We start from the raw sequence: 24,588 nt of genomic DNA on the forward strand, positions 1-24,588 counted from the left end.
CCTTCCGCACAGCCTTGAAGAACTGGCTCGCCCGTCAGGCCTGGGGACAAGGATAGTTCCCCTCCCGAATGATGAATGTATGTTGTTTATTATTTTATTATATGTCTTATCTTAATGTCTGTATCTCCCCTTCCCCGATTTTATGTGAGCCGCCCTGAGTCCCCTCAGGGAAAAGGGCGGCCTACAAATATTAATAAAATCTCTAAAAAAAAAAAAATCTTAATTGTCTTGCCAGTTCACAAAATTTTAATGGAATTTAAATAAATTGGCTTTCAGTGAAAATCATTACTATTCCTCTCCTTATTATGAAATACTTAAATGCATGCAAACCAGAGGTGGGTTCCTACCAGTTCGCACCTATTCGGTAGAACCGGTTCGTCAAATCTACCGAACCGGTTAGAAGAGGTTCCACCAGTGGACCCGGAAAGCAGGCCACACCTACAGAAGAGGTTCCAAGATTTTTTGAAACCCACCACTGGCAAGGGTCTTGTAACTTGACAGCTTTAAGACTTGCTTGCTTCAATGCCAGAGTTTCTGAATAGCTACTTGGACCGACCTAAGTACTAATTCATAATTTCATATCCGGTAACATGGGCGGCAAGTCACTACCATCTGGTCACATGGGTGGCAAGCCACTCCCCCAAAAGAGGCCACACCCACAGAGTAGGTTCCAACAATTTTTGAAACCCACCACTGATGCAAACACACATACACAAGAACACACACATTGTAAGAAAAGAAGAAATGGAATAAGGATATTGGTAAGAGCAAGAGCTATCCAAAAGGACATATCTTTAGATACATATAACAAGCACATTTATAGTTTTGCTTCAAAGAACTACTTTACCAAGTGCTTTGTTGCTGTCTCCTGGATATTAGGAAAAGTTACAAAATGCAGAATTCAAAGGAGACACCATGTTAGACTACATTATGTATGTTGACAGTCTGTTCTTAGATGTTTCAGTGATACAGTAACTTTAAATGTAGCAAAAATTATAAAGAAGCTTGTGATTCTTTAAAAACTTAATAGAATGTTCTATCAAGTACAGTCCACATTACGTCAGCTGTATATTTTATTTTTGATCATGTAAGCAGTTAATACATAAATTGTATCTATAGAATGATTATCCAGTAGATTCAACTGACAGACACTTCCCTAATCCTGTAGCCTTAATGCCCATCATAGCATTTTATTGGTCATCATATATATAAAGATTTGTTATAATATTCTCAATAGTACTATGTGAAGAAGGGCTTTGGAGATTCTTGCCCTTCTACTACTATAGCCTTAGATTGAATGTGAACTTCAAAATATAACAATGAAATACAGTTTAACAAACTACCAGGTTTTGTTGATTTCATATCTGCAATAAGCAAAAAAAATTAAAATAACAGAAGAAATTCTTATATTCGTGGAAGAAGCTTTGTCTTGGGATTAGATACAATACAATTCAAAGGCAGAGTTGAAAGAGACCTTGAAGGTCTTTTAGTCCAACCCCCTGCCTAGGCAGGAAACCCTATACCGTTTCAGACAAATGGCTATCCAACATCTTCTTAAAGACTTGCAGTGTTGAGGCATTCACAACTTCTGGAGGCAAGCTGTTCCACTGATTAATTGTTCCAATTGTCAGGAAATTTCTCCTCAGTTCTAAGTTGCTTCTCTCCTTGATTAGTTTCCACCCATTGCTTCTTGTTCTACCCTCAGGTGCCTTGGAGAATAGTTTGACTCCCTCTTCTTTGTGGCAACCCCTGAGATATTGGAACACTGCTATCATGTCTCCTCTAGCCCTTCTTTTCATTAAACTAGACATACCCAGTTCCTGCAACTGTTCTTCATATGTTTTAGTCTCCAGTCTCCTAATCATCTTTGTTGCTCTTCTCTGCACTCTTTCTAGAATCTCCACATCTTTTCTACATTGTGGCGACCAAAACTGAATGTAGTATTCCAAATGTGGCCTTACCAAGGCATTATAAAGTGGTATTAACACTTCACGTGATCTTGATTCTATCCCTCTGTTTATGTAGCCTAGAACTGTGTTGGCTTTTTTGGCAGCTGCTGCACACTGCTGGCTCATATTTAAATGGTTGTCCACTAGGACTCCAAGATCCCTCTCACAGTTACTACTATTGAGCAAGGTACCACCTATACTGTATCTGTGCATTTTGTTTTTCTCGCCCAATAGTAGAACCTTATTCTTTTCACCATTGAATTTCATTTTATTAGATAGTGCCCAATGTTCAAGTTTGTCAAGATCCTTCTGTATCTTAAGCCTATCTTCTGGAGTGTTGACTATTCCTGCCAGCTTGGTGTCATCTGCAAATTTGATGAGTTCCCCATTTATTCCCTCATCCAAATCATTGATGAAGATGTTGAAGAGTAATGGGCCTAAAACAGAGCCTTGGGGTACTCCACTGCATACTTCCCTCCATGTAGATGCAGTTCCATTGAGGACTATACGTTGAGTGCGGTTGGTCAGCCAGTTATGAATCCATCTGGTGGTGATGCTGTCTAACCCACATTCTTGAGAGAAGGGTTTTTACATGTTGTAAACTATTTTTTACATTGAGTATAACAATCAGGGTTTAGTCAGAACACAAACGTTTTCTCACTCAAACATAGCAATTGCTACTTGCCTTAAGTTATAGATAATATGGCTGTTAAAAACTGAAATCCTTGTTGCTTCCTACTAATACAATAATGTCTTATGATGAATTCTTCATCATAAGACATTATTGAATTAATAAAGTAATAGGAACTCTATTAACTAATAATTGAAAATTGATTAAGTATATGTTTGTATATATCTCCCAGAAATTAACCAAAAGGGAAAGTGTGTTGCAACACATTAATAAGAGCTATTTGATATAGCAGTTAAGGCATTAAACTAAAAACAGTGAGATCCTAAATTCTAGTCTTCTAGTCTGTGTTTAGTTCTGAAGGAAGCTGGGTGACTTGAGCTTCCTCTCTTAACACTAAGAAGAAGACAAAGACAAACCACTTCCAAATTCCTTGCCAAGAAAATTGTAGAGACTAGTTCAGGCAGTTATCAGGACTCGCACTGACTCAAAAGTGCAAACAACAATAATAACAAAAGACTGTTATATTAAATATAAGATACTTGTTTTCAGCTTATTTTTTTCAGGCAGGTGTTGATAAAATATATATTTGTTATTTTCAAGTCTTGGTTGCAGTTAAAAGAATGATTTTTTTTTATTAAGGAGCTATTAATACATTTTGAATTCTTCCATTACATTCACCTTTATAGTCGTTTAATCTTTTTATGATTAAAATCATTGTCTAATTTTCAAACACAATGCTTCATCTGTTAACCAATAATATGTATATTACTTCACATAAATTCAAAAATAATAAATATGTGGAAATGTTTCTACATGCATATAGGCAATACAAATCCTAACAGTATTAATGAAAGTAGCAAGAAAAGGATGGTCATTCAAAATTTCCCTTTCTGGGTATTATGGCTAATCAGAAGAGCAGAGACAGAGGCTTCTGAAAAGTTATGACCTGTATTTGCTAATAATCACTCACTTCCCTGCATCACTCATAGCAGGGAAAATATTTCCTAAAAACATTTCTTGGCAATTCTTTTCCTTCTCTTCTAATTTCTTTGCCTTCTGTATGGTTGAAATTCAGATTGTAATTTCTAAAGAACTGAGACCTAGCCTGAACTGTGCTATTACTTTTAAAATAAAAATAACATTTTATACATGTTAATCTCTTGCACAGATTTTTCTCTTTCATTTACAATTTTTTTAATATTAGTAGATACTGTAAAGCAACATATGACAATTTGTTTAAGGAAGTTATATTTGTATAACTTTGGTATAAGTTCTGGAAGCAAAAGTACAATTTTCTCCTCATCACTGGAATTTTACATATACTTCTCTAAGAGTACTGTAAATATAATGACACAAGTTCAGAATAAACATGCATAAGTTTTGGTGTATTTAAACAGCAATGATCATATTACTATTCCAGTTTTTTGTGTGGATTATTTTGAAAAATGTCCAAGTAAGGGTATTCAAACTATGATATTTTAAATTTGCTTTCACATTATACTAATACATGGTGTGATTTGTTTGGTTTTTGCTTGGTGTGTTGTGTGAATCCAGCTATTGTAGTTTATTGAAAAAAGCATGACAACATAATATATAAACCCAGCCTTAATATATGGACTTCTGATGGTTTAAGCAATTATGGTAATAAAGCCATTTTGTTTGTGTTCATTTCATTTCATGAACAGCAAGTGGTAGTGCTTCTGTTTTACATTTTTGCATTTTCCATTTGCAAGGCTACTGTAGAATAACAAATTATAGTGCCTTTGCTATTTTTTTAACATTTGTACCTGAGATAAATTAATTACTCAGCATGATTTCTTTCTTGAGTAAGTTGCACTTCTTGTCAAAGATGAATGGCAAGGGAATCCTGGCAGTATATTAATCCACTGTATTCAGTATGCTGTATCTGCATTAAACTTATCAGAAATTAGCGGCCTGTCTTATTTAGTTCTTTGACAGAAAGGTCCCAATTGAAGAATGTTGGAGGTAGGTTAGGGCAACTATGTTAAAAACTAAATTATAGTTCACCATCATTCTGCTGATTACTGCCTTTCTGGTGTAGCATCTTTGCAAACTCAAACATTTATAAGGTCAATTTAGGTACTTGCCACAGCAAGCAGATTGTGAGGAGGCACGTTGAAGAGACTGTTGACCTTTGGGTGGAGGTCAATTTGTCATTCAACAACAATTTATATAGAATAAAGATATAACAAATATGACAGCATAAGGAAACTGTTTGTGAAGGGGTTGTCTTCTGTTTTTACCCACATGTCATGCATGTGTATTTAGACAACCACTGCTTCATTTAATTTCACTTATGAATATCTATCTCCTCCTAGTGGTAACTGTATTTGTTGTTTCTCCACTGGCATTGGTGTGAGGATGAAATAACCATGTTTTCTTGATTCCAAATGAATTGTCTGAATCTTACTGTTTAAGGGACAATCTGAGTCCAGTAGAACCAGCTATTGTGGACTATAGATGAGATAATATGTATTGCCAATCTCTTTGTTAGTATATTGTTTAAAATGTTATTCATGAAGAACAATGAAGTGCAGCAGTTTTCTCCAACTTCCATGTAGTCATTGGGGTACTTCCTTACATGCTATGCAGCGTTTATAATGTTTTTAATAAAACTATGTTTATGTTAATAACTGTTTATTGTTTTTGTATTTTTTTTGCTTCTTGTGAAATGGACAGTTACATAAATTTGTTAAATAGCAATTTTGTCAGCCAAATTTGATAAATGTCATATAATAGACAAAACACATAGTTTACCCAAACTGTGGCTTGATCACAGCTTATATGACCATCAACAGTCATTTGTCTTTTATCTTTTTCAAGCTAAATATAATTTAATGTATATGGGTTCATAAAGTGGTCTATGACTAATATATGCTTTTAATTAATATGCCTGTTTCAGTTTCACCACTTCAGGATGTAGTTAACACTTCATATATAATTCAAAGCAAAAAGTAGATATTATGACATGAAATGAGAGGAAAACAGTTTTTTATACTAAAAAATTCTAGATCCTATGTACAATTATTTTAAAAGTATGATCTCAGTGGCTAGAATTCTGAGTTTAGTTGTCTTGGTGAGAGTGTCCCATTAATTGACTTCATAGGTTAGTAGAAGAGCACAAGCATTTTTCTGTTTTGTCTCTATCTTCTTTAACACAATGACATATAGGGAATAACTGACTTGGAAATGATACTTAAGAAAAAAACTTGCTAAGTTAGGAACAGTCTTAATGCAACTTATTGCAACTAGGTATTCTTCAAAGTCAAAAGGATGGCCTAAACTTTAATTCATCCAATTCTTCCAGAGAGAAGGTAGGGAGAACCAACACACAGGAAAGAAATAGAGCTTGGGAGAAGAAATTGGAGGGTTGACTCAATGAGGAAGAATCAGCCTTACAGAGTGGAAGAGAAAAAGATCAATGTCTATATTTGTGTGATTAACAATAGAATGCATGATTATTTGTATAAGAGATGAAGATAATATATACATATATCTTGGAAATAGAAAACCAGTGATCAGATTTCCACACTTACTAAATGGTAATGTGGCTGGGAGGGGACTGGCTTACAATTAAATAAGTCCTTGTGGTCTGTAAACTATTGTTCATGGCTTAGTTATGTGAACATAGTCAACTATCATTTATGTAGGAACTCGGGATAAAAAAACTTGGATGTGAACCAGGTCTGTCTCCCTTTCTCCTTTTATTTATTTATTGTTGAATATGATTGTGAAAGAATGATTATATTTGCACTATGGGGTTTGTGGATTTTTGCATTTCAAAGGAAGTAATTTTAAAGTTAATCTTCTATTTGGCAAAATTATTTTCCGAAAGAAAATTAGCTAACCTTTTTGAGAATTGATACAAGAAACATGGGATTAAAACAGTGTGCTTGCATTTTAATTTCAACTGCTTTTCTTTTTTAAAAAGGAATTCTTTGTTCCAATACTACATATTAGCCACAATTCATGCCAGGCATTTTATGATAGCATCCAACCATATTGTCCTCAAAACTCCAATGGGCTCACAGGCCAAAAAGGTTTGAGGCTCTTATGTAAGATGTCATGGAATTCCAAATTAAATATAGACATGGATTTTTTAAATAAAAAGTTACTTAAACGCAATCTCAACCAGTTTTATATTACTTTGAAAGAAGAGTTTATACAGAAAGAAATAAGGTCACATGGGCAGTTAGTTTATTTGGGTAAAGAGATAATAGAAATCATGACAAAATTACATGAACACATTACATGACTCTAATCAGAACGATTGCTTAAGGTGTCTTCTGCCAAATAGAGAATACCATTCTTAGAAAAGCTTGTCTGGTGGTTATTTTATGGTTCCTTTGGTGTCAGATAATAAACTGGTTTATCTGAGCCTCTTTAAAAAGTTTTTTTTTAGATTGAATTAACCAATGTTTAATATTATTTATTTATTTATTTATTGTTGTGGCACTGTTTTTTCCAATTTATTCTGCAGTAACTCCTTACAGAACAGTAAGGAGTTAATTCCCTTGATGATTTAATTGGTTTGGAATTAGTAGACAAATAGAGTGAAATGTTAAAATATGTATAACATAGGATTTGAGAATTGTTAGTTTGATACAGCTTTTCCACCATTATGTATCTTCATCTGTGTAATTCAATAAACTCAATATAAAACCTAGGTGTAGGTAGTTATGTTTCTTTGGAGAAAATTGTGTTTTCCTTTTAGGAATTCCATTTTATTGAATTGTACATGGATTTCAATTATATATTTAATACTTATATAACACAGCTGAATGTATACTCACTCACTGTATCTACAGTAAAGATTAGCCATACAAATTTAATTGACCAAGAGGTAAGAGCTTCCTGCTTGAGAGTGATATGCTTGTTACTGCTTTTTTTCTATTTCCCTTCCCATGCGTACATATAGACAACTGTCTTTGTTCATGCATGTCATGTAAACTTCAGATTATACTTTTATTTCAGAATATGACTTGATAAATTATCCCATAATAGCTAAAATGCAGCTGAGACATACTTCTCATTAATATATTTCTTTAAATACTGTTCTATGTAGTATATAGAATTTGTGTCACCAACGTGCCACAAATCAAGTTGAAAGCACTCTAATACTGTAGAACTCTAACAGACAAGGCTGCAAAATATGTACGGTATATCTTTCGTCTTCTGCAGTACATATTAAAGTGACTTTACTCAAGTCTGCTCGGTATAGGGCAGTACAGCTTGATGCTTGAAGTCAAGTTTGATGCTTGAAATCTCAAGAGCTTCTTGGTTTACTCCAACCATATATCAATATCCTCCTGCAGGTTGTGATACCTATGTTATAGATTTGCATCTGAGTTAAGATGTCTTACATGCAAGACAAGGCTGTAAATAAAACATGTTTGACTTGGTGTATATTATTCAATTCTGTTGAACGAAATCATTTCATTCTATTCCAGAAATTATCTCTACCTCTAGATAAGAGACATTTGTTCTGAATCACATAATGAATATTTCAATCAACATATTTGAAAAAGGACTTGTGTGAAATTCATCCTTCTAAATTATTCTAAACATGAGACATTATGATACCTTTTTTATTATAGGTTGTCTGGCAGTAATTGTTGCAAATCCACCAAAGCCTTGATGTTTGGTTTGTGAAATTGACACAGCGGAATCCACAAGGAATGGAGAAATCGGTTTCTACTGCTTTATCAGAACAGGAGAAAGAGCATGAGGATGACCAAGGAAAAGCTGTGCCAATGACCCTTGTGTCAAACAAAGAGGATCTTATTGCCCTTGAGTATCCCCAAGGTGAAGCGAGAATTCCTGCTTTTTTAAAAGATGCAAAAACATCTCTTGAGCACACAGCTTTGTTGAGGGCATCAAAGGAAGGGGGGGTTGATCTGAAAGAGGCTGTCCCAAATTTTTCAGAGATGCTAGAAGCCATGAATAGAGAGGGGAAAGTGACTGAGATGTATAGTCATAAAGAGGGTATCAATTTATTATCCCTATTCATTTGTCAAGATTCAGATACTGCTTTGGAAGACTGTGAAGTCACAGGTAAGTCTAGTGCTACATAATGGCAGGCTTCATAAGGCTTTATTTCTTGCTCCATAGATAAGCCAGAGTTCAGAGAGTATCCTGAGATGAAAATGAAAGAATTATCTAACAAGTCAAGAACAAAATCACAGAAATATCTAAATGTGATTCTTATGTTGTGGATAATTGGATTGGGGTTGGAAATATGGCTATATTATGTTTATTTAAACTATACAAGAACATGATAAAATATCCTAATATTAAGGATACAGTTGGACAGAGGAAAGCTTTACCTTTTTTTAATTAGGAAGCATGGCCATTTTTTGTTAACAATGTCCTGCATATGGGATTGAGTAAGATTTTTCAAGCTGAGGGCAACCCTTTCTCTTTTTACTCTGTTTGGGAACATAAAATACACAATGTGATTGCACGGATGTGAGTAGGATCTACTATTTTAGATTCTTTTTCATAAAGGTGAATAAGGAGCAGAAATGAAGCTTTAAATCTCACAAAAGTTTGTAGGAAGGAAGTTCACAAAAATGCTTGTGTGAAGTATCTTTTAGATGGATTACAAAAAAATATTGGAGTGTTTTTACTTAGCAGTCCTACAATCCAGGCATTTCATAATTTCTTCTTTATCATATGTGCATTGTGTTCATGTAGAAGATTAAATAAGTGCCGTGATAAGATATTAAGGTTACAGATTTTTTAAAATTTCAATTGAAGTAATTGCAGAATAAAAGCCTTGTTGGTTATGTCACTTGGCTGCACCAAATTGACACCACATGCTAGGATACCACGTATGTTTTGTCTTCTGTAACGAAGTCTACATACAGTGAAGCAAGGAATGTACCCTTAATCAAAAAAGATTTGATGTTAGAAAAAAATTGGGAGGTGTAGAAATACAATACAGATATCCTCGTCTTACAACCACAATTGAGCCCTAACTTTCTTTTGCTAAGTGAACATTTGTTAAGTACATTTTACCCATTTTATGACCTTTCTTGCCACAGTTTAGTTGAAGCAGTGCAGCTGTTAAGTTAATAATGTGGTTGCTAAGTGAATCCGACTTACACATTATCTTTGCTTGTAAGAAGGGTGCAAAAGGGGATTGCATGGCCCTAGGACACAGCAACTGTCATAATTATGAGTCAGTTGCCAAGCATCTGAAGTTTGACCACAAAGATGCTGTAATGGTAGTCAGTGAGAAAAGTAGTTATTTTTTAATGCCATTGTAACTTTGAACAGTCACTAAATGAATTGTAAGTCGAGGAGTACCTGTAATTATAGAAATAATTATTATTACTGTGATAATAAATGCAATATCAAATCTGTACATGGTAGAGTTCTGCCCATTGGAGAGTTGTGGCTTTTGAATTGTAGGTGTTGGGTACCATTTCCTTGGAACTGTATACAGTTTATTTTTTGTGTGTTCCATCAAACTGAGTTATTTTATTATTTTTAAAAAAAATCCCTTTTTCATGATCAAATGTGGTGTTTTTTAACAAACAAAAACAGTTTTCCCCACAGTGATCCATTATAGCAAATATTGTGTGGAATATATCAGAATTATTAATTTTGAATGTTAAGAATTGAATACAGTTATTAACCTTGATCTCTGTTATATTTTTAAATCTGCTATTATTATTGCTTCCTGGTGCTTAATTATGGGCTGAGAATCCATCCATGGATATTTTATTTATATATAACAAAAATGAATGCATGCTCAAATGTTTTCCAAATGACATGCAGAAATAGCTGAATTTTAAAAAGTATAAAATGTATTTCTGCTTGCCTATATTTTTTTGCTAACTTTTTAGCTCCTTCTGCTCATGAAGAAACAAAGAGAATATGCAGAGCATTGAAAAACATGCTTCCTACGAAGCTGTGAAATTTCATTAGGCCTCACTCACACATTTTCAAGTTTACCTTTCACAGCCAGAATGACTGAAAGCCATTCTTTTTTAGCTAAAAGTTGATATTTGCAGTTCAGTATGTGGTGCACCTGGAAATTGGATCAGAAATCACTTATATTTTATTTTTGATACTTGGTTTATTATGAGCTGAATGAACATTCTCCTTTCAGCAGTATATGATGGTGTATCTCTGACATTTTGCATAGGAAATTATATAGGAAATTGCCATAGGTTTGTTGTCAGAGGTAACTATTGCAAAGGTATTTCTTTCAGAATCCTGACCATAAACAGGTTTGCAATGCACCTGAGATGGCATGATAAGATTCCCACCTCAACTAATCAGATAATGTGAAAATTACAGTTGTAGGATACATGTGATAAATTAGCATTTTGAGGAATAAGAAATTGCTCAAGTATGCTTAGCCAGAAGAATAAGTATGAGATTTATTTATTTCCTGGCAATTGGTTGAGGTGCTTCCTTTCTTGTCTACAGGTGCCTATCCAGGCTGAGAGCTTGGGGAAGGAAACCTTCACTGGAAGGATAAATCAACATAAAACTTCTTATTATTGGGAGTGGTGTTTTCAGTTAGCTAGTTTCAGATTATTTCTATAGGTAATCCTCATTTACCAACAGTCTTGTTCAGTGACCTTTTGAAGTTAGCCAGTTACTGTCTCTCAATCATGAGATCGACATTACCATCAGAATATAATGTCCTCTTGTTTTTCTTGCCCTCTCTTGATTTTAGAGCAGACAGATTGAATAGAAAGGCAATACAAGAAAGTAAAGAAGTACACAGTGGAGAATACACATTGAAACCAATGTGCTGGTGTTTGCAGCTACACAAACAGCCCAGTTAATTCCTCATTGTATGCCTATATATTCTCCAATCTCTCCCTTTTGTGAGGGGGAAGAAAATAATAACCAAGCCATTACCATAGGCAATTTCTCCTGTGCCTGATTAATTCCACTCCCCAGCAGAAAGTTTTGAGAGGAAAGGATTACAAGAGAGTAGTAAGTAGGTACTTAGTGGGGAATTCAGCAGGTTGTATAATGTATTTGAAGCTGGCAGTGCCAGTATTACTTTCAATATTTATTTCCATTGTGAGCCTGCTTATTCTCTTGTAATCCCTTCCTCTAAAACCAATGTAAATACAAATATTAATTTCTTCTTGTTAATTATCCCAGTCCTGGGTTTACCATTCCAAAGGAAGTGAAGGAGGTCAGGAGGTAGGCAAAAGTGAACTCTGTTTTGAGCCAAAAAGCACTGTTGCAGTCACATGACTTTCCATTTACTGTAACAGCTGATTTGCTTAATGACAGAGTTGCCAGTCCCAATTGCAGTCACTAAACATGGACTATGTGTGCTTAGTAAAACTGCTGATTATGCTCTGGAAGTGGATGCCACATTTTTGCAATGGGGGAATTAATTGATGTATCCTTCATATTTACTTTCTATGTGTGAAAAGTTAGATTGATTTCATTTTTGCTGCTATATTTTGATGAATTTATCCATCAAGATCACGGGTATTAAACTCGTGACTTCATGTTGTCATCACATGACATATCGTGATGTTTTTTCCCTTTGTGGAGCTGGGGTGGGCGTGGCCTGCACGTGATACATCTGGCCCATGAGCTGCCCGTTTGACACCTGTGATCAAGATAGTGAAGAATTTGGTAATATTATCAAATATTTTCTAAATTTCTAGAGACCATGACAAAACCTTATACCTCTTAAGATTTTTTGAAATAATATTAAAATACATTTAATAATTTTGTAATCATATGGATACAAAGTAATATTTTATAAATTTTCTGTGTCTCTTTTTAAAACAAATTCTAAATGCAGTGCAAGATGGCTAATCCTGTCTTGCATTACAGAATTCTTAAGACTGCTAAAAAACAATGGGCCTCTGTCCCAGTGTGGCTTTTTTGGCCTACAATGTGTTTGTGATCTGTTTCTGCTGGTAAAAGTGAAGACAAGAAATGTCTTCAGTGTTCATTTCAATGTTCATTTTCTGAGAGAAAGAAATAGAAAACAATACTTGAGGTTTGATTTCAGTTGTTATAAACTTTGTGTTTTGTAACTTGAGTTACTTGCTGCACTGTGTCAAAATGTGAAGATCAAAATATCAACCAGTATTGCAATAGAAAGATCTACTTAGTCTTATGCTGATCTTTACTACTCCTTTATGCTTTTGCATACTTGATCTTACACTGGATTCAGCTTCAATTTATGGATAATTAATATTTCCTAATAAACAAACAGTGTTGATATTTCTTTCCATCTGCCGTCAAAGTACTATTTTTGTAGCCATTGATTTTTAGTTTCTTAGATCAGGGGTCCCCAACCCCTCGACCATAGACTGGTTTGTGTCCTATTAGGAATTGAACCTCACAGCTGGAGGAGAACGGCAGGTGAGCGAGCGAAGCTTCATTTGTATTTTCAGCTGTTCCCCATCACTGCCTCAGCTTCACTTCAAATCATCAGATATTAGATTCTCATAGGAGTGTGAATCCTACTGTAAACTGCACATGCGAGGGATCTAGGCTGCATGCTCCTTCTCTTTCCATCTGCCCATGGAAAAATTGGGTTCTACAAAACTAATTCCTGGTGCCAAAAGTTTGGGGACTACTGCTCTAACATTTCATAAATAAATAAATAAAATCCCTTGAGCTGATCTTAATCTTTGTGACTATATCATGCAGTTTCCTTGGTAGCATTGGAAGTGTAGTTTGCACATTGCCCGCCTTCTTGAATGTTTTTTCCACGTCTATATTTAGTTAATTACATTGTACCTGACTTCGTTGTACTATACAGAAGTATAAAATTACTGAATTAAGTAAAATATGTTATAAAATATCATTAGATTATGGCTGTTGATATTTAATATAGTGATTTTGTTAGATATTTATATCTTTAATCTAATCCAGAAGAAATTTGGGTTTCGGTAGAAGAAGAGATGTCAGAGCCTAAGAGTGGAGTGAAGAGGGGGGTCAGCCTAGAAACCCTGGGTATCCAAAAAAAATAAGTATAACCCTCTTGGATGTCGCTGACCCCCCTAACGCTAAGCAGGTGCTAATGATTAGTTGAGAAGATTCTTATGCATAGACCTTTAGCAACAAAACAGTTTAATTGAATCTTCACATGTTGACCTGGTCCTTCATACCTGACAGTTTTAGTAAATATAAATCTGTAGATGTAAAATATTTTGGGTTTGTACTCATAGTTTTTATAAAAATCTCTTTTATGTAAAATATGTAAAATTAAAGATCTGCCATGTTCTACATCGGTTACCCTCATCAACTACATCCACCATGGCCAGTGGCAAATGATTATAAAAATTGAAGTCCAGAGCATCTTAATAATTTATTAATTATTAATAAGCCTTTCCATTAGCAGAATAATTCATTCTTCAGTCCTTGATCTATGTAAAGAAACTGTGCCATATTGCAAACACTGGAACCATTCTGTCTCTCTCAAGACAAATTGCAGATTTGCTGCCAATTTTTTGTGGACGGAGGTTTATACTTGATATTTCTTGGAATATTTCTGTACTATTTTACTCAAATAATTGGGACAAATGAGAAATAATAATTTATATTTAATTCACACTTAAAACAGATCAGATTATTGGCACAACTAATTTTATTTTTCCTTTTGGTAACATTAAAATTTAGTGTTTGGCAATATGTTTTTGTAATATATTGAGGAATATGCCAAAAAATTTCTGGAGCATATGTAAATCTGCTGTAGACAATAACTGCAAAGATATTACATTGAAATCAACTCATTTTAATTAATATTTAATTCCTTACACTAAAATGGAAGTTTGCAAGGTACATGAGATATTTTCCAAATCAAATACAGTGCTAAAATGTTGAATACAAACCCAAGGGAAGTATCTGAGAAAAGTGATCCTTTTTATAGAAATACTTACATTATTAATACTTAAATTACTTTCAGGTGCTGTATAGCAACAATAACACCCAACTTGATACAGTAGGTGTGAGAATTACTTGGGGCACTGATAGGAATGAGAAATCAAAAGAGGGAAAGATGTGCACTGCCTGCCTCCACAAAAGTGGCAGGCTTCCAGACTTATACATAGAAAAATTGGAGGAAATGGGCAAGAGATTTTCCACCCCAAATTCCCTAACTATGGGTGTCTGTGAAAGTCTATAAACCCGAACAGGAGTGGGGAGGAGAGAAGGAATTATTGAGCTAGTAAGAGAAGAGTTTTAGAAAAGATTGTTCACTCCTGAGAAAGAAGACTTTTGAGAAAGAATTTCAAATATCCTTTTCCCTAATTTTGTTTTAGCATAAAATGAACTAGAGAAAAACTGATAAATTACCAATATTCTGTTAATCTGTCTTGCAACAATGAAGAACATTCCTGGAATCTTAATTGCATCTGTTACTTGTCATTGCCTACCTCAAAGAACTGGCAATGTCTTGTTTTAAAGTAATTTCTTCATTGGAAATCTTGTGTTACCTTCTTTTCCCATCTTTTAAATAAATACAATACAATAAATTGTTACACAGATTCTTGTATTTGAATTAATATTTTCCAATATAGACTGCAAAGACACATCTGACTTTAGGATAGAAGGCCTCAGATAAAGCCTTAAATTTATCTATCTATCAATTTATCTATCTATCTATTTTGACATAATATATTAACTTAAGTTGGGCTAATTACTAGGCAAAAAAACCCAATAATACTGATGGAACTTCAACCTCTATTTTACATTTTGAGCTGTTTATCTTCTTTTCACCTCACATGTGAATATAACTGGATTGTAAATAGTACATAATCTCAATACAGAAATGCTGATGTAAACCTGCTTTTACAATACCTTCTTCTCCGTGCTTGCAAGCAAAGGTCTTGGTGGCTAGCTGATGGAGCAGGAGGTATTCAGGATAGTTTGTGAAAATGAGAAAAGTGATCTTATAATATGTGTCTTATTGCCCAAGAGAATTCTCTCACTTTTATCCTGATATCACACTGAGGGTAATTCAGTTCAGCCAGCATCTTAAAGCCTCTGACAGCCAGCTCACAAGGATCTCTTTCATAATGTGCTGCTCTTTCTTCCTAACAGCTGTCTCTTTTAGCTCCCTTCTCTGAGGAACTTGTAATCAGGTTATTGAATTTGTGATATTTAGATTTTAAGTTTGACAATGGATGTTTTTTTGACTATGAGCAGTAGGAATGAGGAACTTTGAATGCTAAAACCATAATATCATAAGTCAGTTTAATTGAGCTATAAGTTGTTTAGGAAGACCTCCTCTGGATTTAGAATTGAAAGCAAATGCCGCCTAGCATGTTGCTATCCCTTCCAATGTATTTTTGAAAAGCTGTGAGCTATGAATTTCAAGAGATTTGTGCTATGAAGAAATTTTAATAATGTGAATTAAAATGCACCTGGTTGGAAGATGATACTAGGGTCAAAGAGCAGCAGGTAAATTTGACATTTCCAACATTGCTATCGTAATAATCAATCAATCAATCAATGTGTGTTATTACTGATAGTTATAGTACAAATAAAAAAGCAGATGCTCAATAAAAATATGTATATGAAAAGTATATAATAGAATTCATTACTGCCAAAAAGCCTTCCAATCTGCCACAAAATACAAAGTACAAGCCAATTGGAAAAGCAGGTTGATCCTAACATGATAGGAATAATGAGCCAGATTTTTAAAAAACTGAAATGATTTAGCTTAATAATATTAAAAGAGAAAAAAATGGCTAAACAACCAAAGCAAAACATTAAGAGCAATATCACATATAGTTGGGAATTCCTTTTCAAAATTACTGCAATATAAAATGATACAGAGTGATTCTCACTACTATAAAGAGAAAATGGAACAGAATTTTAAATGTATTTAATATAAAACCAAGAAAAGCAAATATAATTGTTTGGAAGAATATTAAACAGCAGAGTAACAACTTATAGAAATCAAAGTTGTATGAAAGAGACAATGACATAGCTTTCATAGCTTTAAGTAAACCAAGACTGTGATAGTCTTGTAAAGTAGAAAACATGAATAAGCAGATATGAAATAGTCGACCCATCAGTTGGAATCTTAGAATCTTAAGAATAATATACACTATAATAATGATAAACCAATGATGCCATTAAGTTTTACAGTATTCTGTTAACAGAAACTGTAAATTTTTAAAAACATTTTGTATATTCATTGAAAATGTAATTACTTAGAACTAAAAACTCTTTTAAAATATAAAAACTTAGTTCCTGGCTATTTCATGAACATTTTTATGGTTTCCTTCACTTTCAATTTTTCAGTCATCACTGATTATTTATGTAATTTCTTATGTAGGTAGACCTTGACTTACAAAAGTTCACTTAGTGACCATTCAAAGTTACAATGGCATTGAAAAATATGACTTATGACTATTTTGCCCAGTTATGACTTTTGCAGCATCTCCATGGTCATGTGATCAAAATTCAGATGCTTGGCAACTGGTTCATACTTATGACCATTCCTGGGTGTCATGTGATCACTTTTTGCAACTTTTTGATAAGCAAAATCAATGGGGAAGCCAGATTCACTTAACAACCAATTTATTAACTCATCAACTGCAATGATTCACTTAACAACTGTAGCCAGAAAGGTCATAAAATGAGGTAAATAGCAATAGCAATAGCAGTTAGACTTATATACCGCTTCATAGGGCTTTCAGCCCTCTCTAAGCGGTTTACAGAGTCAGCATATTGCCCCCAACAACAATCCGGGTCCTCATTTTACCCACCTCGGAAGGATGGAAGGCTGAGTCAACCCTGAGCCGGTGAGATTTGAACAGCTGAACTGCAGAACTGCAGTCAGCTGAAGTAGCCTGCAGTGCTGCATTTAACCATTGCGCCACCTTGGCTCTAAAAACTCTCTTAACAAAACTCTCTTAAGTAAAACTCTCTTAACAAATGAATCAGTTAACAACAAAAATTTGGGGCTTAATTGTGATTCTAAGTCGAAGACTCTCTATATTACATGTCTAAAAAACAGATGTTCCTTCTCAAATAGCATTCTTGTGAATAACCTACAAGACAAATTTGTTCCTTCACTAGTTGTTGGTGCTTCTTTAAATAATTAGTGTCTGTCAAAATGTTAATATCTAAGGACAGACGTCTAACCATGCACAAATATGGCTTGGCAACAGTGACGTGCGGTGAGCATTATGGCTGGTGAGGCAGCATTTTTTTTTAAACTTGTGGACTTCAACTCCCAGAATTCCACAGCCAGACATGCTCAGTTCCGATTTAAAGCGACAGCATTTGTTTTTCTCCTTTGCTAAATATGTTTCTTTCTTTTTCTTCTCCCTTCCCCTCTTCCTCGCTCTCTCCCACCCTCCCCCCTCTCTCAAACACACACACACACACACAGAGTTGCACCAGGATTCAGAAAATTTAGGTTTTCCTCCTCAGCCCATGTTAGCAATACCACTAGCAGCAATTTAGCTGGCAGGTGTAAGTAGAAGTGGAAATTCATTCTACTGAAAACATTGTTTTTTCTTATGATTAGATAATTAAAATTTCAGAAGACCCAAAGGCATAGTATTAGAGTGTTACATAGTGCATAAACTAAAGAACTGTCTCAATATGCTCCCTCCCCCCCTCTCAAACACACACACACACACACACAAAGTTGCACCAGGAAGATGAAGTTTGAATTCCTCCTCCTCCCTCCGAGCCACACGTACCTTTTCCAGCTGTTTCAGAGAGGATTTCAACTCTGCTCTTGCCTGCCATCATGAAAAGAAAAAAAAATGTAAAAGGAAAAAGGCAAGAGTTGAGGTCAGGCTGAGATAGTTGCTGCCAGAGTCACAGTGGACGACTCTGCTTAGTGCTTAACTGTTTAAAAAAGCCTCTACAGGAGGAGGCAAGAGGCAAGAGAACGACGTGCCTCATTACGTCAGGATTTTTTTTGGCTTTTAACCCTTGCTTAACTCTGCTCGAGTGATCATAAAACGCCAGACTAGATGAGGCACATCATTCTCCTGCCACCTCCTGTAGAGAGCACTTTTTTAGAGGCTTTTTTAAACAGTTAAGCACTAAGCAGAGTCATCCCTGGTGACTCTGGCAGCAACTAGCTCAGCCTGACCTCAGCTGTTGCTTTTTTCCTTTTACATTTTTTTTTCTTTTCATGATGACAGTGGTGAAGCTCTGCCTCCCTGCCTCCCCTGCCTCCCCTGACTGCACATCCCTGCTTGGCAATATCCTTTTTCTGCCTTCATTTTTACTCCAGCCAATGAGTAGCAACAGCATTAGCATTTAGACTTATACTACTTCACAGCTCTCTCCAAGCAATTTACAGAGTCAGCATATTGCCCCCAACAATCTGATTGCTCATTTTACTGACCTTAGAAGAATGAAAGGCTGAGGTAACCTTGAACTCCTTAAACTGACGTCATGCAAGGTGTGTAAAATTTGTTATGCTTTTATCACCCATAAAGGTGGTGAACTCAGGTCAACAGTAAATGGTCAGGTCTGAGTGGGGCTTACTAGTAGTTTCAGGTTGATGTAGGCACACTTTCTCCATTCCAGATCCAGGCAGCCGTGTCTATTGCTCTTCTGCAATTGTCTCCCTCCAGATCTTGACTTGCCTTTCAACCAAAGAATGGAGGAATGTGAAAGTTGTTACCTATGCAAAGAGGAAGAAAAGGAAGAGGAGAAATTGGAGTAAAAGTGCTGATTATTTCAACTCCATACCAATCAAAATATATTATTTTTCTACACTATTTAACATATGACAGAAATGAGAAGAGACATAACTTGCACATCAAAACCTATCCATTCTTGTTTTCTTACCACGATTGATGGATGAAGGATGGTAAAGTTGAAGGACTTGAATAGTCTGTTTGCTTGTCATGTGCTGCACACACAAAAAATCAGAGCCATATCATTAACAATAAATTGGAACAGAGGCAGATGAGCAATCGGTATTTAAGAGAACAAAATGTATACAGTAACAATTAGTGTATGAGTCCAAAAGCTTGGAAGACAAAGCCTCTGGTCCCGGTGATCGACCCAACTCCTGCAATATTATCCCAGGACACATATATTCCCCTTCGTTAGTAAGGATTTGCGCTAAGTGAAGGATTGGAGAATAGCATTTAATTCAGCAGCAGAGAAGACCATGGTTGGATGGTGATATTTCTAAAAGAATATAACATAGGCTTCCCATGCCTCTCTTAGTATTTTGTCACTGAAATTTATGAATGAATTTAGCACAGGGGTGTGTTCTGTCTTTAATTTTTGCACTTAGTTTGGCAAAATGTAGCTAATAGCTTGTTTTATCTAAAGCTGGTAAATTTTATTTTATTTTTTATTTTTCATTTTGCCTTTATTATTTTAAAAAAAAATAATGCGAGCAGTGAAAAGATCTAATATTCCTTCCTCCTTTTACTTTGCTCACAAAAACAACCTTTGATGTAAGTTGGGCTGAGTGAGAGTGACTGACCAGGTCATCTAGCTGACTTTCATGTCTAAGGCGACCTTTGAACTCATAGGGTCCTGGTTTCACTAGACCAAAATGGCTCTCATGCCAGAGTAATTAATGCCAAATGAAATTTGTATTTTCATTAAAAAAATTATTTACAGACATTTCCAAAGTTCTGTTTTCATTTTGTCATTGTGGGATAGTGAGTGTAGATTAATGAGAAAAAAATGTAAAACAACTGTAAAATCAGGCTGTAGCATAACAAAATTGACAGAAGTGAAGGGATCTGAATCAGGGATAGGTTGCTACGGGTTCACCCGGGTTCAGTTCAGAGAACCTCCAAATCCCACCCTTGGCTGGTCCCGCCTACCATGCCACGCTCCTGCCACCCCACCATGCCCCTCCCAGGAGTGTTCATGAGGTCCATTTTGGATGTGAGGTAAATGCAGGGCCCACACGGAGGCTCAGGGAGGAGGAAAATGGTCCTTCTGGAAGGCCTCTGGAGCCTAGGGGAGGTAGTTTTCGGTTTCCCAGAGGCTTGAGGAAAGCCTCCGGAGCCTAGGAAAGGCAAAAATGGCCTCTCTGCTGTGGTGCAGGAGGTTGGTTCACCGACAAAAGGGCGACCGACAAAAGCATGCCCGACTAAACCGCGGTGACAAAACCACGAGTTCTGAACCACGCCGACGAATGAGCGCTGAATCCCACCGACAACAGCGCGCCGACAGAAGGGCGCTGTAAACATAACCCTAAACCTAACCCTAACCCTAAACCTAACCCTAAACCTAACCCTAACCCTAAACCTAAACCTAAACCTAACCTAAACCTAACCCTTACCTTAACTTAAATCGCCCTTCTGTCGACACGCTGTTGTAAATCGCCCTTCTGTCGACACGCTGTTGTCAGCGTGTTGATGACGTCGTGGTGTTAGCGACACGGTTTTGTCACCATGCTTTTGTCGTGCGCGCTTTTGTTGGGTCACGCAGGAGGTCGACTAGGTCACGCCCACCATGGCACGCCCACCCAGCAACTGAGCAGAAAACCCATTGCTGAAATTTTTGAAACCCACCCCTGGTCTGAATGCTTTCTGAATGCACTGTAAATGCAAGGATAGGCCACAAAGTTATTTTTTCATCATAACTGTGAACAGTTGCTGTAGAAGGCAGTAGCTAAACAAGACTACTTGTACCTAGAACTCTTCCAAAAACTCTTAGTTTTACTGGCAAGTTGGCAGCTCCTAATTATATCCCAATACTTGGCCTTTGAGGTCTTGAACACAATCTGTGAATGTCTGCATCTCTTATGTATGGATAATCTGGGCATAAAGATATTGTTAGATAAATATGCAGAGGTACAAAAACAACAATCTTATTTTGATGCCTTAAATAGTATCTACTTAATTTTGATTTCCCCCCCCCCCCCTATGGCATGAAGTTTTCTGTAATTGCAACATTAGCGGAACCCTGACATTTTCATTTTACTCTATAAACATCAGTATGAAAAATACTGTCATTTATACCAACTAATATGTATACTATTTGTTATCAGTCTTCTGTTATGTGCCTTTAATTAAAATTGATCTTGATAAAACAATCTTGCCATAAAAAAGAGTATTAACAGTATAGCCCTTTGTTCTATGTGGAAGATGCATAACATTCTGTTGAGTAGCTTAAAAAAATGAGAAGATGTAGTAGGTTTCAGGTTGGTTAGCAAAATAGCAAAGAAAAGCTTCTTTCCTATTGGCTTTTCTGCTGAATACCTTCCCTTTCATATTATTTCTCAGAGTGATACCTAAGACTTTTCCATACAAAGACTCTAAACCAGGTAAAAAACCATTGCCAAGCTTTTTGTCTGTGTTCAGAAGCTAAATCAGTGTATTTCTGGCTTGGTTGTGGTTTATTTGAAACTACAACTCAAACTGGTTTTGTTTAATTTTTTGTTTTGATACTGTTACTACTTTTTGTACATTCTAAGAAGTCTCATTTGGAGGAACTCCTGCCTCACATTGGTTGTTAGCTCCCATGCATCAGATCTTTCAAGGGGAAAAGGTGGCTTGCTAACTTTGCAGCTTCCCTTTATAGGAAATGCAAAGAGATGGAGCAGGATTTCCCCCCCTCTCCTTATTGTCAGTGATTTGAATTGAACAGATCTGAAGACAAAGGGAAAATAGTTATCAGGAAAATAGCCTGGAGGAAGGAGAAATTTCTAACCACTGCAGTCCTAATCAGATTTCTCCCTTATTGCAGGGATGGTATTTTATATGCAATTTTAAATTAGTTTGGTTTAAATTTATAAATTTAAACTATAAACTCTTCTTATTCAGTGATATCCAAGGGAAACTATCTGACCAATATTTCTACATGATGAAAGCACAAGGACTACAGTTTGCGTTTAGCTTTTATGGTGTTATGTGTCCTTATGCCTGTTTCCTATCTACAGAAATTTGGGTGCCAGGAAAAAATATTCATATTGGCCTCTTAATTGAATGTTGATGTCTACTTTGTGGAAGTTTTTATTTTGAAAGAGATCTTAGATCTTTAAATGATATAAGTAGTCTTCCATTTACAAACACAGCTAGGCCCAGTATCTTGATCATTGAATAAAGTGGTTATTAAGCAAAATGCCATGTGACTGCTTCATTCAAAAACTACAAAGCCACCTCTCGCAGTGGTGCTTGTTCGGCGACTGTGAGAGTCATTAAACAGAGCATTGCTAGGAACATGGCCTGGCTCTCCATTATACCTGGGCGGCCCAGGTCTTCTCCCCACCTTAGTGGGGAGAATGATTGTAGGAACAACAATCATTACTAGGCATTTGCTAGTGTCTCTGCCAGATTTGAGATATGTTCCTGTAGCATAGAGTTCAACCTTTCCGGCTTTGCAGACTGGCGGGGTAGGGTGGTGGGAGAGAAGGGATGGTTCTTTATGAGCACCCAGCAAGCATGCATGTGGCTCCATTTGTGCGAGTGGTGTACACACATCACTCATGCAAATGAGCACGCATACAAGCACTCGCCCACTGCTCTTGCAAGTGAGGATGTGCATGCATGTTCACTCACCCACTGTTTCCATGGCTGAATTGCAAAATAGCACATAGACCATTAATGGGCTACAGCCCAGAGGTTGGGACCTCTGCTCCACCATAGTTACCAGATAGTTTCCTTTGGAGATCACTGAATGAAAATAGTTTACAGTTTATAAATTTAAATGCATCAGAGCATACCCATGGCAAAATCTATGTTGGATAAGTGGGAAACATCCTTTTTCAACTGTTACAACAAAAGGTGATTTAATAGTGCTTCAAATATAGGCTTGGGATCAAATGAGAGAAATGTTATGAGGATCACAGCAACCAAAAGAGGCAGTTATGGCATATGTTTGTGCCAGAGTTTAAATGTAAATGCTCTGAAATAAATTACAGAGACATTTACATGTCAATAACAATCAGAATAATAAAAGCAATGATCCTTGTGTTGGTAATGCACAGCATGAAGCTGAACCACTGAAAAAGAAAGAAGATAAATATTTTTGAATCATGGATTTGGAAATTGTTACCAAGAGTACCATGGGACTGCAAGGAGAATCAATCGTTTGTAGACCAGTGGCAAGTAGAAATTCATATATTTTGAGCAGATGATGTGAGCAGATGATAAACTATAAACAATACCATGTTTGGCATAATTGAGCAAAATAAAAGAAAGGGAAGACAGCAGATAAAACTGCAGATTATCTCTTTAAAAAGATAATTACTGCAAAGTTTGTTCCACATAATCACAAGGAATCAAATTTGACTCGCTGAGGCATAGCTAAGCATAACATCTGAGTGTAAGTTTTACATTAAAAAACGCCCCTTGTGGAGGAAATTCCAACATCTTTATATAATTCACTCAGTCTTTAAAATGTAAATATAATAGTTGATGAGACTTTCTAACCTACTCAGAGTAGCTTTAATTAAAATAATTTCAGAATTATGAGAATTTATTTTTATTTATTTTATTTATTTGTTTGTCAAACATGTATAAGATAACAGATATGTATGAACATGATTATGAAAACAGGAAATGGATACGAATAAATGGGGACATTAGGACAGGGACAATAGACACTTTGGTGTGGTTGTGCACACTCCTTACAGTCCTCTTAGGAATGGAGTGTGGTCAACAGTAGACAGTCCCCCTACCTTGGAGGACACCGCTGTTAAGAGGTACAGGATTTGATAGGATTCTTCCTATTTTGACCACTTGTTGCCTGTTTGACAGAAGCGCTGCTATCCAATTATGCAGGGGTCCAGAAATGCCATAAGATTTTAGTTTTAGAAGTAGTTTATCATGTACCATTGAATCAAAGGCTTTACAGAAGTCTATGTAAATTGTGTCTATTGCTTTGCCCTGATCGAGATGTGTAGTCCATATGTTTTTGCAGTGTAGGAGTTGCAGATTACAGGACACATTTTTTTCTGAAACCAAATTGTTTGTTAGAGAGCAGGTTGTTTGTCTCTCAGTGGAGGGTAATGGATTAGTTTATGATTGATTCCATGCATCTGCACCTTCTTTGCAGTTGACACAACATAAAGAGATTGGT

General features: G+C 35.8%; 1 protein-coding gene across 9 annotated transcripts in view; it reads left to right on the top strand.

Annotated features, from left to right (window-relative positions):
• WIZ (WIZ zinc finger) overlaps window positions 1-24,588 on the top strand; it is a 78,897-nt gene that overhangs the window by 2,939 nt on the left and 51,370 nt on the right. For all 9 annotated transcript variants that reach the window (XM_032209296.1, XM_032209293.1, XM_032209299.1 and 6 more), the window contains exon 2: window positions 8,199-8,406. In XM_032209296.1, coding sequence (XP_032065187.1) covers window positions 8,280-8,406 — 127 coding nt within the window. In that variant the 5' untranslated portion in view covers window positions 8,199-8,279. The remainder of the gene's footprint in view (window positions 1-8,198; window positions 8,407-24,588) is intronic.

The sequence above is a fragment of the Thamnophis elegans genome, chromosome 2 (genome assembly GCF_009769535.1).
Source record: "Thamnophis elegans isolate rThaEle1 chromosome 2, rThaEle1.pri, whole genome shotgun sequence".
Lineage (NCBI taxonomy): Eukaryota > Metazoa > Chordata > Lepidosauria > Squamata > Colubridae > Thamnophis > Thamnophis elegans.